General features: G+C 40.9%; 3 protein-coding genes across 3 annotated transcripts; all 3 read left to right on the top strand.

Annotated features, from left to right (window-relative positions):
- Positions 1-385: 385 nt before the first annotated feature.
- On the top strand, positions 386-1,377 carry LOC145452612 (small ribosomal subunit protein mS23-like). The gene has a single exon (XM_080330811.1). It carries the CDS (start codon positions 788-790, stop codon positions 1,202-1,204), a length of 417 nt encoding a protein of 138 aa, XP_080186937.1. The 5' UTR covers positions 386-787; the 3' UTR covers positions 1,205-1,377.
- Positions 1,378-1,509: 132 nt separating this feature from the next.
- LOC145452606 (ADP-ribosylation factor-like protein 6) lies at positions 1,510-3,802 on the top strand. Its single transcript, XM_080330798.1, has one exon. The coding sequence runs from the start codon at positions 2,215-2,217 to the stop codon at positions 2,779-2,781; it is 567 nt and encodes a 188-aa protein (XP_080186924.1). The 5' UTR covers positions 1,510-2,214; the 3' UTR covers positions 2,782-3,802.
- Positions 3,803-3,845: 43 nt separating this feature from the next.
- Positions 3,846-18,129, top strand: LOC145452567 (uncharacterized). The gene is made up of 10 exons (XM_080330742.1): positions 3,846-4,263; positions 5,554-5,855; positions 8,220-8,428; positions 10,407-10,688; positions 11,560-12,349; positions 12,530-12,681; positions 13,655-13,799; positions 15,157-15,370; positions 16,120-16,225; positions 16,290-18,129. The coding sequence occupies exons 1-10, from the start codon at positions 3,850-3,852 to the stop codon at positions 16,436-16,438; spliced, it is 2,763 nt and encodes a 920-aa protein (XP_080186868.1). The 5' UTR covers positions 3,846-3,849; the 3' UTR covers positions 16,439-18,129.
- Positions 18,130-18,674: the final 545 nt, after the last annotated feature.

The raw sequence follows: 18,674 nt of genomic DNA, 5'->3' as shown, positions 1-18,674 counted from the left end.
AAACAAAATTATGCGCACAAAACAAAATCACATCTACTCGACAAGATTCAAATGAAAAAGCAGGTATACTCCAAACTAACAAAAATAATTAGATTGAGAGCAAAAGTTTTGTTTCGGAAATGATGTTTTTCAGTTAGAAATGAATAGGAAGTAATTCTGATGCTAAAATCATCAAGCTTTTCAATATCACTTATCAGTTGATATTCATTTTCAAACTTTTTGTCATCATATGCCGTAGTTATCGTTGATCGCGTACCGATTTCGTAGTGTCCGTTGAAAGTATGGACAACAGTAAATGGATACTTTGGAAAAGGCTGTCGGCGTCCGTGTCCGGAGTTCGGACACTATAGGCCTAGGCCTAGTGCTGTAATAGCGTAATACGAAATATAAATCGGCGCTGTGTTGCAGGTGCGTCATGTATTGTCTGGGGCATGTTTAGTGATCGGGGTGTACTTAATGTAGATTCTTATTCTGTACCAGTGCATTAACGGCAATGCAACCCATTATTAACAGCTTCGCTAAAAATTTGCGATTTGTTAATTTGTGAAGAAGTTTATCAGGTTAAGCTAGTAATTGTTTAGGAAGCCATAGCATCATGCATCAAGGAGCTAATATATAACAAAATGTACTTTAAGTCCGCCGTAACCACCGTAATAATCTGCTTTGGCACAGTTGAGTTGTTAACTTCATGCCCTTTGGATGAAAGATAATTTTTTTTTCTAGTAGGAATCATTGTCAATAAATACTTCTGTTGGGTTGCATGTAACTCCAGTCCCGTTGTCCCAAGATGACGACAATCGGTACTCGAGCACACAAGTTCGGCTCGATTTATTCGCGAGTGAAGAACATGCTACAGTCCGGGCTGATTTCACAAGAAAACAAACCCATCTGGTTTGACGTTTACGAGGCATTTCCGCCGGAACGGGAACCAGTTTACGCTGCGCCGCCTTCGCCAGATCAATTCGGACTTATTCCTAAAGACAATACTGTGAAGAAGATATTGTACCCGGAAGACTGGGCCAGGGTTGCTGTGAAGAGAATGTTCAATGATTTCAAATCGGTGTACGATCTGAACGAGCAAGCCGATGCGAATATGTCGCAGCGTGTGGTAGAAATTTTCAGAAAAATTCATCAAGCCGAACCACACCTTTCTAACGAAGAAATATTCTCAAGGACGAAGAAAATTGTGTTCAAAGATAACTAGCCTATCCGGAAGTTGAATTTATCTTTTAAATAACATATGTGCGTTCAAAATCATGTGATTTTAACCCGCAATTCGTGACAGCTGTCTATACTCGCTCACATCCGGACCAGACTTGAGCAATTAGTAAATTTTCACCCTTTCCGAATTAGATTAAAGTTAGAATTGAAACGGAACAGTTTTTTTCCAAATGATGATATCAGAAGTAGAAAACTTGGTCAAATGAAAGTTCAATCTCATAAGCATGAGTATAGCAAATGTGCTGGTGCCGAGTGGCGGGCCCTAGAAAGCTGCGGGGCGTGTATTTATCATCAATACCCTGATTGGAATCTCCGTCCTTTTTTTGAAATAAATCCTGCGTGATAGGAGCTTTTTTCGCGTGACAGAGCCAACTTTGCGGCGTGACAAGCTAGGTTACTGACTTCAAATGACTGTGTTAAGCCAGTGACAGGAGATCAGATGCTAATGGTTATGGTTAGCAACTGGTAAGGTGCAAGTACTTTACCAACAGACAGTAATCAACAGATCCTGGCTTGAGGATTAGGTCAAAACATTATATACCACATACTAACTGGAATATAGCATTTGGGGTGGCTGAGAACATTGACTTTTTTTCAATTTTTTTTATTTTTTTTTTATTTTTTTTTAAATGAAATCAACGACCCGTGACGGCGTGACCGCGTGCAACTGGCGACCAAGTCGGCGTGATCCTGCGTGCCTTGGACACCGATTCCATACTGGATCAATACCATTTCGCTTAGATTCGGGTATCTGTTTGAAGCACGGCATAACCATCGTATGAAATTAACATGCAATCATGTATTGGAATATTCGTGATGCGTTAATTTATGCTGGATTTTCTTTCAGACTACTTTTTCTACGTAAATTTACTTCTAATATTATGGTGCCGTAAAGATCAAGGACTTGAAGTACTGATTTAAATCTTTGGAGTTATCTTTGAGATTGAAGACGTTGCAAAAATATTTTTACTGCGGTGCAAGTCGGATTGAAATATGGGACTTTTCGACTCGTTGAGGAAACTATTTGGCAACAAGAAGAAGGAAGCAGGCATCCTATGTGTGGGACTAGATAACAGCGGAAAAAGCACTGTTATAAACTTTTTGCGGCCGAAAGATTCTCAAAAACAGGATATCGTCCCGACTGTTGGCTTTAGCGTAGAAAAATTTCAATCGCAGAGCCTCGCGTTTACAGTGTTTGACATGTCTGGGCAAGGACGGTACCGTACCTTGTGGGAACATTATTACAAGGAAGCGCACGCTATCATTTTCGTCGTCGACAGCGCCGATAAATTACGCATCGCCGTAGCTAAAGACGAACTCTCGCAGCTTTTGAACCATTCGGACATTAGCGGTAGAAAGATTCCTATTTTGTTTTACGCCAATAAAATGGACCTGCCCGACTCCTTGTCAGCTGTAAAGTGCTCGCAGCTGCTAGGCTTGGATAACATCAAAAACAAAGCGTGGCATATCTGCGCGAGTAACGCTAAAACTGGTGAAGGACTTCAGGATGGGATATCATGGTTGTCGGAACAGCTTCAGAGCATGATACCTGCGAAATAATGGACAGTTGTATGTGTATTGTAGTAAGGTAGTCGTCTGTTTGGGAAGGTGTAGTGCATAGCACTACAACACATGTAGACAAATTCAAAGGGCTTAACAGCAATTTTTTGCCTGCTAGAACACACCACGCTTCATAACGAACTTGATATTTTCATATTTCTGCAATTGCTTCTAGGAAATGATTGCTGTGGTTCACAAAGCATCTTATATTTGAATTACTTGCGTAGTTTCTCACATTATACTTGAAACTACTCTATTTTTGATAATCTGTAAGAACTAGTACTGTGATATTTCTATTTGACGCCGTCTTTGAATTCAAACGGTAGTAGTTTGCACATGTCTAGTACATAATCGGTGCTTCAATTTGTTCTCTGGATTAAATACTTCACTTGGTGTGCGGAAATTAGAATTCCTAATCAATGCTGCATTGAATGTCTTATTTCCGAGAAATGTATCGAATGAAGACAACCTATGATACTGCTCCGAAATTTGGATGTTTTGGCAGTCGATTGCTGTATTTGAGCATGACAGTGTGGCTATATCAGCAATCAGCATAGTGTGGCTATTTCTTGTTAGCAGACCACACTGTATTCACGATTTGACGATACATTATTGATATTAGCGAGGAATGATTGATAAGCTTTCATTTTCTATCGATTTTATTCACAAGCTACTCTTGTGTCCGAGACGCATGTTGAACTTGATTCACATTTCACAAATAAAGTAGCCCATATTTGAATTCGTCTGGTTCATTGTTGATGCATTTGCATTCTTTTTGTGAATGATAACAATAGTTTAATCCACTGTTCCCATGTCCCTGTCAAAATTTAATGCCGATATGAAAGTATTATCTAGATATCTCTATATCAAATGTTAGAAAATAACTGAAACATTGTTTCTGCAAACGCTCTCTTTAGCGGAACCCATGAAACTTTCTGTAAACCACATTCCTTTAAATTTCCTTAAATTCAATGCTTTTGAAATAGTACATATAATATATAATGTTGTTGTAAATTTTAGACCGTATCCAACTTTTTAGGATGAACTAGCGTATTTATTTTGTCGGCCATGGATAACCGAACGATGAGAGGAAGTTTTGCGGATGGTTCTTCGAGAAACGATATCGACGGAGCCCAGACTTCAGAGAATCGAGCACAGGCTAGACCGCAACTACCGGCGGCATTCCATTGTACGGCGCAGTCCGTGAACTCACCCCACAATGCTACAAAGTTTCCGAACACTTCTTTGTTCCCGCCGTATGGCCGCAATATTCAAGGACTGCTTTTCGACCCGGTGTTGTATTCGTCAATGCAGAGACCGTACTTGATCCCGCGGATGCATCCCGGCTTGCAGCTCCAAAGCGGATACCGACCCGCCTTGACCGGTTTAAATCAGATAAACCCCGTTCTCCTCCTGAGCTCCAATGATAACAATAATTGCAACAGCAGAAGCAGGGCCGCTTCCCATTCATCCGTTTTAGAGGTATGATCTTTATTATGCCGAGAGTATTCGTGTATCTCTGCCCCTCGGAAAGGTCTAACTTGATAACAGCCTTGCACTATTTCATGATATATTCATATTGAATTTATCCCGGAATATTTTAAGGGGTAATGGTGATATGAGTGTTGAAGTTGATGCACAATATTCTTCTCAGTTCTTTGCTAGTTGCTTAGTCAAAATTTTTGTTTATTTCGTTATAATTATATTATTCAATTTTTAACTGAAGTTCTGTACCTGCATGAGTGTCTTCTGAACTATTTAGGGTTCCACAGTTTAATTTCTGGTGAACAAAGGTTACAAAAAGTAATTAATTTGATTATTATCGCATCGAATCCATCAATTGCAGATTGCATTTTTATGGCCACTTCACGTAAAGAAAACACGTACGGTATGTTCAGTCCAGGCAACTAGCACATGTATTTGCGTAACCTACTTGGTTGCTCAGGAAGTCAGTCTTCATTGATTTCTTTAGAAGACGAACCACTTCAAATCGAACATGAATGAGTTTTGGATTAGTGGATCGTTGGCAGTTCTTCAAACAACTACCCTGGTCATTTCGCAACCTGAAGCAGCATGTCCATTGTCTATGTTTGACAATTCAAAACTATTTATCAGTGGTTTTGAGGTGTCTTGAGTCTCGGTATTACAACATCCAGCATGCAGATCTCCTTTTCTAGCTTGGTAGCTCTTTCTTTATACAGTAGGGTTGTTCGAAAATAACTTCTTTCTGGATTCCGTGGATTCACTGACTGAATTGTTAGGTTGCGTAAAAACACACTGCGCACTAAATATGGCTCAATCCCAACTGATAGGTGTGAACGCACAGGAGTCTGAAAATTTTGAATTTATTTTAAAAAATTGAAAAATTTTTTCATCAAATTTTACTGTCAACCGTCAAGTTGTGTGAAAGAACGGTGCTTACCAATTTTTGCTCACTTCCAACCGGTAGAAGCGAAGTTATTGCAGTTGAAAGTTTTGGATTCGCAAAAATAGCCTGGACGGTAGGTAGGCTAATCCCAGAATTATGAATGGAAAACTCAAATCGTTTTTGTAGACAACTGAACAATTTCAAGGGGTTGACTGTAACATTTTAAATTAAAAAAAAAAATTTATATAATGGATTCAAAATTTTCAAACTCCTGTGCGTTCACATCTACCAGTTGGAATCGAGCCAAATTATTATACAAAAAGTTATTTTTGAACAACCCTATCGTTTAGGTACAGCTATATATGAACAATTGAACATGGAGCAACTTTGTGATCTGTTTTCAGATGCACCAAAGCGGGGCTCTCGGACTTCATTACCCTATCGCGAGCAATGCTCATTATCCGTACTACGTTCGAAAGTTTCAATCAAATTTAGTGAACGAATCCGCTTCATTCCGCCGAAATTCTACAAACACCTCACTACCTCAGGAGGGCGCTTCCAGCACGAGTCATAGACCACCCGGTGTTGGCAATGCGCCCCCGCATTACGAACGACCGCCGCCACCTTACCCAACTGTTACAGACTCTGACGGGGTGGCCAGGAATAATATGTATCATCAGATGATTGCGAATCACACCGCGGCCAGGTACGTATCCTAGGGGTACTTAACGTTTAGTAACGTGGCTAATTCCAAATTTCTGGCTAATCGTAAAACAGAAATCTATCACATCACACATTTAACACATTGCTATAGAATGTATTGAACTGTGCATCAACAACGGTGTTAAACTAAGAAAACCATTTAAATATGATTTTCACACAAAACAAAAAGATGATAATGAATATTTACTACACACCAATTGATGTGAGCTCTGCTCTAAGAGTAGGTTGTGTGTCTTGACTTCCAGCGAACTTCTGGGATTCGTGTGAACCCTGGTTAAGAAACATTGTTATGTATCCTATAACTGGAAATCCAGTATGAGATGTTGTTTTACGCCATTTGCGGATCTGTATTTTGTCAGAGAGATAGAAATGTTTGCTTCGATCGTCTTCTCAATAGCAGGCAACTGCCTATAGGCCTATTCGAAAAGGAAAGGTTGTTATGTATTTGTGTTCTTGATATTTTTTGCGCCTCATGATATAAATTCACACAAGCATACCATGAGTGCACGATGTGCACATGACAAGGAAGGTGCAGATCTGCAGATATATCCTTGTAAGACTTTCTATGTCTTGCACAACCCCTCCATGCTATCCGGTAATGCTGAGCTCCAAGTGGTGAAGTCATGGTACCGGCGTTACTAATCATATCATGTCTATGGTCTGACCCGGCCGGGGATTGAACACACGACCTACCGACCAAGAAGCCGGGCACTCCACCACCACGCTATCTTGTCGGTTTTGTAGCTATGATTCTGCCCGAGGATTCTTTAGCCGTAAATAATTTAACCCCTTAAGAAGTCGCTGTGAGAAATTTTCTATCGATATAGGCTACTGGTGAGCCGAGAAACTGTTGTCAGCAATGTCAGCAGTAATTATGTGGACATTCCGTTAGCTACAGTAAAAGTTATTTATCACGGCGCCATATCGTCACTGGAAAACCAAACAGTTTTCTATCTATTTTGGGCAATTTTAATATATAATTTGGACACAAACCAGTTTGGTTTTCAATTTACCTTGAAAATTCGAGTTCCATATGTCCATTTCACTAGAAATTCATGCTACTTAAAGAACATGGAACCCAGTTAAAAAGATAGATCTATGGCCATGTCCAAATAGTGATAGAAGAAGAACATTCAAAAATACCAAAAGTGGACATAAGACGGTTTGGTTTTCTAGCGACGATATCTTGCCGAAGTTCGAATTTGTGAATTACTGAGATTTGCATAAAATTTGAGAATAGATATAAATTATTGTCGAATTCCAGCTTTGAAATCATAATTCTGGTCCGAATCCATGCTGATCTCTGAATCGTATCAGAAAGACAACTAGAGATACTGAAACTAGTCAGCTTTGCTGTTACTAAAGCAGAAGAAGTTGGTAAATTTCAACTCAATTACAAGTAGAAGTAGCAAAGGCAAGCCAAAACTACTTCGGTCGTATACCTTAACCAGTTAATTGGGAGTGGACACTATCAAAATTTTAGTGCATCTTTGCGACTAACACAAAATGACCAACGAGACTACAAATCAGCGTTGAAATGACTCGAGTCATGACTCAACTCGAGTCGCGATTTTTGGTGACTCTTCTTGACTCTCGAGTCATTTTTTCAAATGCGTAACCAAGTCATATGACTCGAGACCAGGATGGCCGAGACAGATATTTCATTGTAACTTCGAAGAATAGTAAAGTCACCGCATTATTAGTATTTCGTCTATCAGCCCTGATGCTTGGAAAATAGGGCCAGAAACTGTTGGAAATGAGGAAAATTACGATATTATGAATGTAAACCATTCTATATCACTCGAGCAGAGTTGATAAAAGTGGGTTGAACCTGAACTCAAAACTGAACAGTGAACACAATGACTTGAACTCGGACTCAAGTCACAGCACTATGGCTCGGACTCAACCCTCTACTCACTGAGTTGGATCCCGGCTTGACTCGGCGGTGAATTGAAAATGACTCGACTTGACTCGAGTCAAAACTATAAGAGTGAGATTGACTTGTGACTCGGAACCTTGTGATTAGGCTACAACCCTGCTACAATTTGGTGCAAGTACAATAATTTGCGGGGATTCAGGGGCCCCACCGCCAAGTTTTCATGACAATTTCACTCGTAAAAAGTGCTTCAAGCCCATCCTGAAACTATCTTTTACTTTACAAAATCACCGATGTAACAAGTAACCAGTGGAGGTGGGGAGCGCTGTGGAAAGGTAGAACTATGTTAAGGAGTTGATGGACGCGATGTGGACATACGGTTTGCGTGGGTGGTCAGCAATTTTGTCACAAAATTGTTTCTAGACGCTGCGACGCAAATAACGAATTGCTTATCTGTTATCTTCCATCTAGGAGAGAGCGATACAGCGTCGGTGGCCCGTTTTCATCGATCGCGCCGGTCGCAAGGAATTTTGCAATGCTCCGCAGGAATTCGACGCCGACATCGTTGGAGGTTCAGCATATTTCGGAAGAAAGCACGGAAAATTCCTCTTCTGTCGACGATGATGACGACGACGTATTCGAGGCTTCGCCACCGGTCAACGCCCCTCACAGCGCTACCGGTTGGTGATCTTATCTTTCCGATGCATGATTGTATGTCAAAAAAAAAGTTTTTTCAAAATTTCGCTACAATAGTGATTAAATTGTTAGGTTACGTAAGTAAAAACACAGCGCACCAAATTTGACTGAATTTCGACCATAAGAAGCCGTACAATCTGAAATTGGAAATTTCCCACCGTAATTTCAATTTCATATTGTACGGTCAGAATTGAGTGGGGTTTTTTAGTAAAAGTTAGTTTGGAACAGCCCTATTGTACGGTAAAAAGAAAACTCTTTCGGAAATTTCACTTGCATGTTGCATACGTCAGTGAATTGTTAGGTTGAATGAAAAACCGTGGCATTCAAAATTTGGCTCAATTCCGGCCAGTGGAAACCGTGAAAATTAGAATTTGAATCTTGACCATTTTTTAAAATGATAGCATTTACGACGGTGAATTTCGTTGCTTTGCCATTACGAAACATAATGTTCCGGGCATGCTTGAATGGAGATTATGTTTTTTTTCAGCCAGTTCACTGTTCTTGTTCATGTTCATGTGTGATTGAGTTTGGAGAAAGAAATTGCTAATTATTGAGGAAAAAATGTGACGCGGATGGGCCGGAAATTAGTAAACTTCGTTGAAATAGCCTATAGATAACTAACCTACGGATAGATACGCAACACCCGTCGTCACGCTTGCTTGCCCAGAGGAAATGACTGCTCAACAATCTGAACACAACATATTTGCCAACACAATAGCTGACGACACGAGCGCTCAAATTAAATAAAGTTGATCTTATTTGAAAGCTATCGTCGCGCTGATTCTGAAAATATACATTAAAATTTCATTAGGCAATGGAACCACCCCGAAATAGCCTTCAAAGTCTGAAAATCGGCATTGTTCTCAACAATCGTAGCGACGCAGCACAATGACCATAACAATGGCCCTTGCGTGGTTGCGATTGTTCAGAACGATGCCGATTTTCAGACTTTCAGGTGTATTTCGAGGAAGTTCCATTGCCCTGATCAGATTTTAATGTATATTTTCGTAATCAGTGCGACAGTAGCTTACAAATAAGATCAACTTTATTGAATTTGAACGCTCGCCGCTCGTGTCGTCAGCTATGGTATTGGCAAATATGTTGCGTTCAGATTGCTGAGCAGTCATTTCCTCTGGGCAAGCAAGCGTGACGGCGGGTGTTGCGTATCTACTATCTATCCGTAGGTCAGTCATCTATAAATAGCCTCGTTAAAACGATAGCGATGTAATTCACAAATAATATAATACTTTTCACAATGAAATCGGTGACCAAGAGGAGCATATAAACTGACATAGAATGCAAGAAAATCTATACCCAGGTGATAGTCGATATCCGGAAGTATCTTACGTCGCGCCAATGTAGATTTCACGGAATCAGAACCATTTTCTTCGTTATTATATTAGCGCCTTGTCTCAAACTGCTTCAAAACACCGACGTCAAGACTCGCATTCTCACTTCTACTTTGCATTTGAAGTACTTTTAGCCTACTCGAAAGGCAGGGACTTATGTCTTATAGTTCAAGAGGCTCTTTGAGGTACAGAGCTTCATTATACAATTGAATGATGTATTCATATGGAAATAAACTCAAATATTCTCGTCCGGGGTAATTGTCAGCAAGTAGTGGAGCAATAAAAAAAACTCGGTATATCAACAATCGTGTCGCCAAATTTGATTAGTGACGTCATATTTTGTGGTAGGCCTACGATTGTTGGTGTAGATTTATAAAACGTTCTTTCGAATTCTCTATGAGTTGCTGACGATTACCCCTGACGAATGTCAGCCGTATATATTTGGGTTATTTCGACATGAATACCTTAGTCTCTTATGATTTAATTATTCTCTGACTGTACGAGTACAAATTTCTTTTGTTACTTCTGCCAATGCCGGATTCGATTTGCCAATATTGAAAATAATCGTTCCGGTATTTGTCCCAACTCTGACGCTATTTCTGTTGGATTTCAGACGCCGCCTCCTTTCTGGAACAGCTTCGAGAGACGAGAAAGAGAGCCGCGACATGCGGCGGGACACCGTTGAACCCGAAATACCCGTGCCCCGCCGACCAGCTTCGTAGGCCCAGATTTCGGCGTTGCGACGCCGATAACGCGGAAGAACGGGCGCCTCAAACAAGCGAGGGATCACACGAGACGGAAACGCGGTGTGACGACGTTCCTGGCACTTCGCGTAGTATTGAAAGTTGCGCCAATGCAAGGCCGAGTGAAACTCCGTCGAAATCAGTCACGATAGGTATGGGAAAGTGATTGCTATTATTGTGGCGATAGGACATGACGAGCACCAGAGGTGGTGAAAGTAGATGCAGAAGTCTGAGTAACATAAATATCTACTCAAGTACGAGTATTTGGAGATTTCCAAGTAAGTAGAAGTATGCCTTTTTCATAAAATAGCCGAAAACTCTTGAGGGGAAATGGGTGCAGTCTAAAGCATCACTGGTCGAGTAACTAGTTCACCTTGGTAAGACGCGCTGGAGTATTGCAAAAAGCAGACATAGTTTGTTGCTACGCGGTGGTTTTGCCCGAAAAATTGTTGAGTGGAGGCAGGGTTGTGACCGAGTTACAAGGTTCCGAGTGTCGAGTCATTTTCAATTCACCACCGAGTCAACTCCGAGTCCAAGTTCGCTGCTCAGTTTTCAGTTCAATCTGGTTCAAACCACTTTTTTTCAACTCTGCTCGAGTGATATAGAATGGCTCGCATTCATAATATCGTATTTTTCCTCAGTTTTAACAGTTTCTGGCCCTATTTTCCGAGTATCAGGACTGATAGACGACATGCCAATAATGTGGTACCTTTACTATTCTTTGGAGAAATGACTGTCTTGAGCGTCCTAGTTACGAGTCAAAAAATGACTCGAGTCACCAAAAAAGGTGATTCGAGTCATTACAACCCTGGGTGTAACGAAGTGGCAAGTGAATTTGACTTTTATAATGTTGACTCGAGTCATTTTCAATTCACCACCGAGTCATGTGCAACGTCTCGAGTACAAGTCGAGGCGACGAAAAATTGTGACTCGAGTCATTACAGCCCTGTTGGTTTTTCCTGAGTAGCTTTTACATAGAAGTGGAAGTAGCCTGATCTGAAGAAATTTCTATTCTCATTTCAGAAGAAAGCAATCATAATAAATTGAAAGTCACTGACACTGCGACACAAAGGAAAATGACCCCAAGCCCGTCCATCCTGAAAAACCCCAAACTCAAGAAAGCAGCCCCAAGTCAAAACAAGTCCGACTCGGCGAGTGTGTCGACACGTCAAAGTTCGACGAACCCCGAGGGGTTGAGAGTCAAGTCTTTGCCTTTGAAAAAGCAAGTCGCTTGGAAGGACGACACTAAATTCAATGTCCCGCGTGACAAAGTATCACCATGGCCGACAAAACCAGGCTTTTCGCAGGACCGCCTGGACTGCATCGTGAAGTGCCCCGCCGATTACACCGAGAAACGCAGGATGGGACCTTTCATTTTCGGCCCCAAATTAGATTCGTCCCCGGTCAAGAGCATATCTCAGTATCTAGTCCGTAAGGAAGGCACGTTCAAGTATTATCTGGCAAAAGTATTTTTAATGGGAGGTCGTACTGATGACGACCGTAGCGGACGCTTGCTCCTGTACTCGGAGCACTCGCTGTTGACTCTGCTCAAAAATCATTCAGGTGTGGTTCGCGAGCATGGTCTTTACAAAGATGTGGCTTTTGATGGAGCCACTGGCGAGGCTAGGGAGCGTGTGTGTCTGGTTCTGGACTGCCTGACGCCGCATGAGTTTGACCCTGCCACCCGGGACTGTTTGGTCCTGCAGAAGCACGTGATGAGGGCGGGGCATTTGGCGGAACGCGAGACGGTGCGGATCTTCACTCTGATCCTGGATATTGTGCATTCGCTGCATTCGCTGAATGTAGTGCATAGGTCGGTGGCTTTGTTTTGACAACATAAAAATCTGGAAATAAATTGGAAGTAAAGTAGTGCGACATGATTTTTTCTAGCACTGCAATTGTACGCTCCTTGCCACTATCAAGTAACTTTCAATTGTGTATGTATTTGTCGCATCTGTTTCTTGTCTAGCTGAACGCGTGCGCTGTGTTTCAGGGATTTGAAATTAGAGAATATGGTTCTGTTGGAGAAGAGCCAAAAAGTGGTCTTGACCAACTTCTGTCTGGGGAGGCATCTGATGTCCGACGACGACCTATTGAAAGACAGACGCGGAAGTCCCGCTTACATCAGCCCTGATGTCTTGAGCGGTGAGGAAATGTTACCGGTGTACTTTTATGCCTATGTCTAACGAGTTTGCCTAACATTTGAGCGTGCGATACTATAAAAATGATATTTGAGCATGCAACACTTGTGCATATGACTTTATAACCCACAACTTTCCCGATCACGACCCTCACAATTAACCATAACCTAGTTCCAGGATTGCAACCAAGTCACAGAGCAACGGTCAAGTCCGAGTCATCGTCTTGAGACTCGAGTCCGAGTCATAATGTTCAGTTTGTGTTATAGAGTTCAAGATATGTTCAACTCACTTTTTTGAAACTCTTGGGTGCTATCGACAGCCTCACATTCATAATATGCTAATTTTTCTCACTCTTAACATGTTTATTCGAACACATGAAACAAATTTTCTGGGCCTATTTTCAAGTATCGGCCCCGATAAACATGATAAGAATCAAGTCATATAGAGCGTTTCGAGTCACATGACTTGGTCGAGTCATGCCCAATGACTCGAGTACAAGTCGAATCAATACACAAAGTGACTCAAATCGAGTCATCCTCCATTTTTTTCAGGAAATGATTCGAGGCAAGTCGAGTCAACAAAAAATTGTGACTCGAGTCATTACAACACTGCCTAGTCTTAAATGCAACCCAACCCAAACTTCAACCCAAAGTGTTGCATGCTGAATTATTGCATGGCCAAGTGTTGCGTGCTGAAGCGTTTCATGCTGAAGTGTTGCATGGCCAAGTGTTGCGTGCTGAAGCGTTACATGCTGAAGTGTTGCATGGCCAAGTGTTGCATGCTGAAGTGTTGCATGGCCAAGTGTTGCATGCTCATATGTCCATGGACTGTCATACAAATCTGGTTTTAGTGTCTGGTTGCTGATATAATCTTATGTGATCACTGATGCTTTGCTTCGACATTTTTGTGGTATCGAGCTCATATGATTTTGCTGCAGTATGTTTATACTCAAACTATATCTTCAATTCTATTGACAGGAAAACCTTATGCTGGAAAGCCCAGCGACATGTGGTCACTCGGTGTCGTGCTTTTTATGATGCTGTACGGTCAGTTTCCGTTTTACGACAAGGATCCGATGCAACTCTTCAAAAAGATTCGTAAAGCAGACTTTGTCATTCCAAGGTGAGAATGACACACTCTTTGTTGACGGGATACGAATGTATTTAGTAATCAAAAAGGGGAGGTGGCCAAAGTCATGGGTGTTGCTAGTCGCAGTTTAAGTTGAAGAAACACTATATGTTTCTTCTCAATTACAACTGCTTCTTGGAGGTACAGAACAGCAATATACAATTGAGTCGGATATTCATATTGAAATGAACCCGAATATTTTCGGCTGACACTCGTCAGGGGTAATCGTCAGCAGCTAGTAGAGAATGGGAGAGAACATTGCATATCAATAATCCTGTCGCAAAATATGACGTAACCTGCATGAAATTTCGAATAGTCGGGACGGAGAGAGCGCTTGAACTCCAATATACTATTTTTACGCGGTACACGAGATCCTTCAGTAGACACATATTTGGTTGACGTATTTTGATAAATGACGAGTGTCAGCCGGAAATATTCGGGTTCATTTCAATATGAATATAACAGGGGTGTAGCCAGCCGGAAAAAAACAAGGGATATTTAAAAAGAAAAGTGGTATATTTATTAAAAAATAGGAGAATGCTTCAGAAAATGATGTTTCAAGTTCGAAGATCTAACGATTCATCACACATCAGGTTAAATGTATGCACAAATGCAGTCATGCAGATATTACAACTGTCAGATAATCCTCATGGTGCTGGTGACTTCATCATTTGCCTGTATAAAACCTAGTTGTAATAGTACAATTTAACTATGATAACAGCAGAAACAGAGACAGAGATGTATCTTGGCCTTAGTTACCAAAGCGAGGTTCCTTATTCAGAGAGAACGTGGAGATCATATTACAGCACAGCGGGGAGATCTTTCCATTCTGCGCTCAAATATGAATAGTAAAGATGCGCAATGAATTGTGGCCTAGTTGCCTTGTGTATCAATGGTCCAGCCTGTCTTTGCATATGATCTGGATTAATTTCAATATGATATCTACTGTCAGCTAAGATGGTGTAGTATTTTCATTGTGGGGAAATTAACCCTGGAGCTTGTGTGATACAATCTGGAATAACATTGGCCCGGCACAGACTCGGGCTGGCAATCAAAAAAACATTCCTAAATCTTTTGCGGTGCAAGAGCGACAATTGCGAATTGTCCAGGCCATGACTATAATTTCTCATCATTGCATTGAACATTGGTAGCATTATCACGAGCCACGAGTCACGGAGCGGCCTAAGTTTCCTAGGCTCCAATGTTTTTACTACGGGCCAAGCGTTTTAAAACATTCGAGTTAAAACATTCAAGTGTGAAAAGAAGGTAGTTTTGCTTACAAAGGTGCCCTCGAACCATGATTCGGCCGCAAGACTTCACAAACATATCACCCTTTCTACTCCTGTTTCAGCAACTCCACCACGTCGACGCAAGTCAACGACATCATCCGTGGTCTTTTGACCTTCGACCCGGCAGCCCGTCTGACGTCCGGAGAAACCCTGCAAGCTCTGAGACGATGTGTGTCCGCGAGGTCGCTGCATCGGTACTCTCCGAATGAAGTGCAAGTCGTACCCGATATCGATAACGAAAAAGAAAGCTCTTCGGATTCAGAGGATGAAAAAAAGGTTCGGCATTCGATCCTGGTGTAGTGCGTAGGAATAGGAAATTGGTTTTTGGCACGGGGTACTGTTACATTTGTATTCAAGGTTATAACCGGCTGGTATTTCCGAAAAATTTTACTTCACTTTTCAAAACTGTAAAACACGACCTCAATGGGATGCGAAACCAACATGTAATATACCGTTGGATTCAGAATGTCAACGCCTAACCAACTACGCCACGAAGCGAGACGAGAGCAGGGCAACCGAGTGTGTACATAGTCAAGAAGACGAGATAACCTTGTAAAAATGTACATGTTTTAGTTACTTCCGTATAGAGTCCACAACGTATACCTAGTGCGAATAAGTATGTGTTATTCACTGTGACATAGATATCTTCTGTCAAACAATCCACGATTGACCGCTTTTGCTCAACTAATTCGATCGATACTGTCAATACATGGTAGAGTGTTGCACCGTTAACGCGCAGTCTGAGAGTGTCGGACAGCGTATTTATGGTGAAACGATTGACAGTTCATTTTGTGCACCACCAATCTCTAGTAATATATACATGTGTGGTTAGATGGGATTCGGGACAGATTACAGTTTTTGGGGTTTCGCAAATGCTTGTAGATTAGTGTAAGTGTTCTGCGGCTTAGCAGAACCACTGTTGTCCGCTCAATGGGAATTGCGAAAATGAAGAGGCTACTGTCAGCGTGATGCGCAGACGAAATCGTGACTGGTAATGTTGAACGCAGACGATATCTCTTTTTTAGGATGACGAAGAACAACAGTACCTTGAAGAGAGATTGACAAGGGAATTTCGTTTGAAGCTCTTGAGTGATGATGAAGACGCCACGCCATCACAAAATCGAACTAAAGGTAATTCGTTTCCGTAAAGCATCACACTTTGGCCGGCGCAATTCTAAAACAAGTTTTGCTACAGCATTCGCACGGTCTTCCTACCAGTCCACACTGCCGACAATGCAGCATTGCCCGTACGACGCCAGGCCCCTGACCCAGGAAGAGATCGCGATGCATCGCAGGCTCCTTGTGAACTCGACGTTGGGGGTCAGGACGCAAAATTCTACGTGACACCCGGCCATCGATAGGACTTAATAAATGGACGCTAGGGTTGTTCAAAAATAGCTTTTTTCTTCAAATTGTACTGGCTAAAAACGCTGCGCACACAATTTAGCTCAATTCCAACCTGTAGAAGTGAAGCTATACGTTAGAAAATATTCAAATTAATAATATAAAAATCATTTTTGTTCAAATTTTATTGCAAGTCTCAGGAAATTGTCAAGTTGTCTAAAAAAATGATCCATAGCAAATTTGACTCAATTCCAACTGGTATAAGCAAAGTTATTGGTGTTCATAATTTTGGATATAAAATTCAATAATAATAAGAATCACCGTAAATACTATTTTTTGAAATCCAAAATTTTGTACTCTAATAACTTTGTATCTACTGGTTGAAATAAGCCAAATTTGTTGTGCATCGTTTTCTTTTAGCCAACCAACAATTTTATCGAATAGCCAGTCAAATTTGAAGAAAAAAGTACTTTTGAACACGTGTACACGTAAAATGGTTCACTGCAGTAATAACATACATAAATACCGATCGACGGTTTAATTGGGCTTTTTACCTCGATATGCTAAATATGAGCTTAACACCGTGAACATAGGGGTAGTGGGAATTAGAAAATTCCAATACCGAGTTATTTTGATGAAAATGTTGGAATCTGTCTCAAGATATTTGTGGTTTAGGACGTTTATTTTCGAACTATATTCCCGTAGATCTGCCAACCGGAATCTGAAGTCTTCTTGATCGATTTACTGTAGAAAATGAAATAATTCATAACTGTCCTTGAATACCATAGTAAATTATCTCATCTTTCAATGGTCGTCTTTCAATTCTATCAGCAACAGGGCAATGTAAATGAAACCTGCTCCTTGTAACTGTACTGTTTTGTTATGAGAAAATATCGGCCATTGAAATCCTGAACCTACCTACTCTTGTCATTTTCGATTCGTTAGCAGCATTTTATTTTATTTTTGCCTCCCCATGATCATGGCCATAGCATTTTATGGAAACGTTCAATATCCAGTAATTTTGATCTTACTCCGAAGCACAGCATTGGTTAGCTACTCGCCATTAATTACTTGTAGACTTTAAAACAGCATTTACCGTTTGCGTGTCAAGTGTAATTTGGATGTGATATTTGAGAGTTGAATCACTTCTGAAATTCTGACCCGCCGAATATCTCAAATTTTAAGTATATAGCATGCATGTTATGTCTCAATTTGTCTTAGATATCACCTAAACTGTTCCATTTTGAAGCATATAGAAGTCCAGACTTGTGGATTTCGTCCTTTTTCTATCGTTGTTATTGTTGATAATATTATCGTCAGTAGAATTCTTCACTTTCACTGCACTTAGTAGAGATGTATGGACATAAAAAAAAACCTTATAAGACTATTCAGTTTTCTAGTATATTGCACACTCTGCTGACCAAAAGGTTTCTTACGTTCTGTCTTAACAAGCATGCAATGCGGTTACCGGCTGAAAATTGTTGTAAGATGCCTATGGTGTATGTAAACTTTTTACTCTTAGATACAATCTCAAATTGAGGTGCAACTCTGGACCATAACTTCTATTGTTGCAAATACATATTTTTGTTTCGAAATAGTTACATTTGCTTGTTGTTGATGATTTTGTGTTAGCAAAGTGAATTTTTTTGTGTGCGAAGTATATAAGAAATATAATCCATACCTTGAACGTTCTTTTGGTTACTTGGTCTCGGTGATTGCAGTATGCATGTAGTTGAAGGTGGATTTCAGCCGGAGATGGTGGAAGGAAGGAGGGTGATCCAAGACATAAATCAAGGCTGAGTGCATTGAATAGAATTGGATAAGAAGAGCTTGTGGCATCGCAATATCAAAAGACGTTCTTTTCGGATTCACGTGATATGCTCTGCTGTCAGTCCTCTTCTTGTTGGTCTGTGTTTATTCAAGTTAGTAGTACAAGACATAGGTTATCGGAGCTTGTTATTGGTCAATGCCTGGTTTGATGGTCTAAATGGGTATATAAGCCTGTGGGAATCCGTGTTCTTTTATCAATTGTGTCCGCGTGTGTCAGTTCAGTTTATTATTAAAATTTCATCATTTCAAAACACCACAAGACTGCGACACGATGGGAAGGTGTCGAAACGACTTGGAGTAGTCTTTGAGATCACACACCCACCTGGGCCTAGATGATGTAAAGATGAGGTTTGCAGAATGCACTGCACACTGAATGAAAGTAAAAAGTAATTATAAAAGGACAAGC

The sequence above is a fragment of the Botryllus schlosseri genome, chromosome 12 (assembly GCF_051294905.1).
Source record: "Botryllus schlosseri isolate E-star chromosome 12, Bs_hap1, whole genome shotgun sequence".
Classification (NCBI taxonomy): Eukaryota; Metazoa; Chordata; class Ascidiacea; order Stolidobranchia; family Styelidae; genus Botryllus; species Botryllus schlosseri.
The sequence above is the reverse complement of the archived record's forward strand: the minus strand, read 5'-3'. Positions and strand labels throughout refer to the sequence as shown.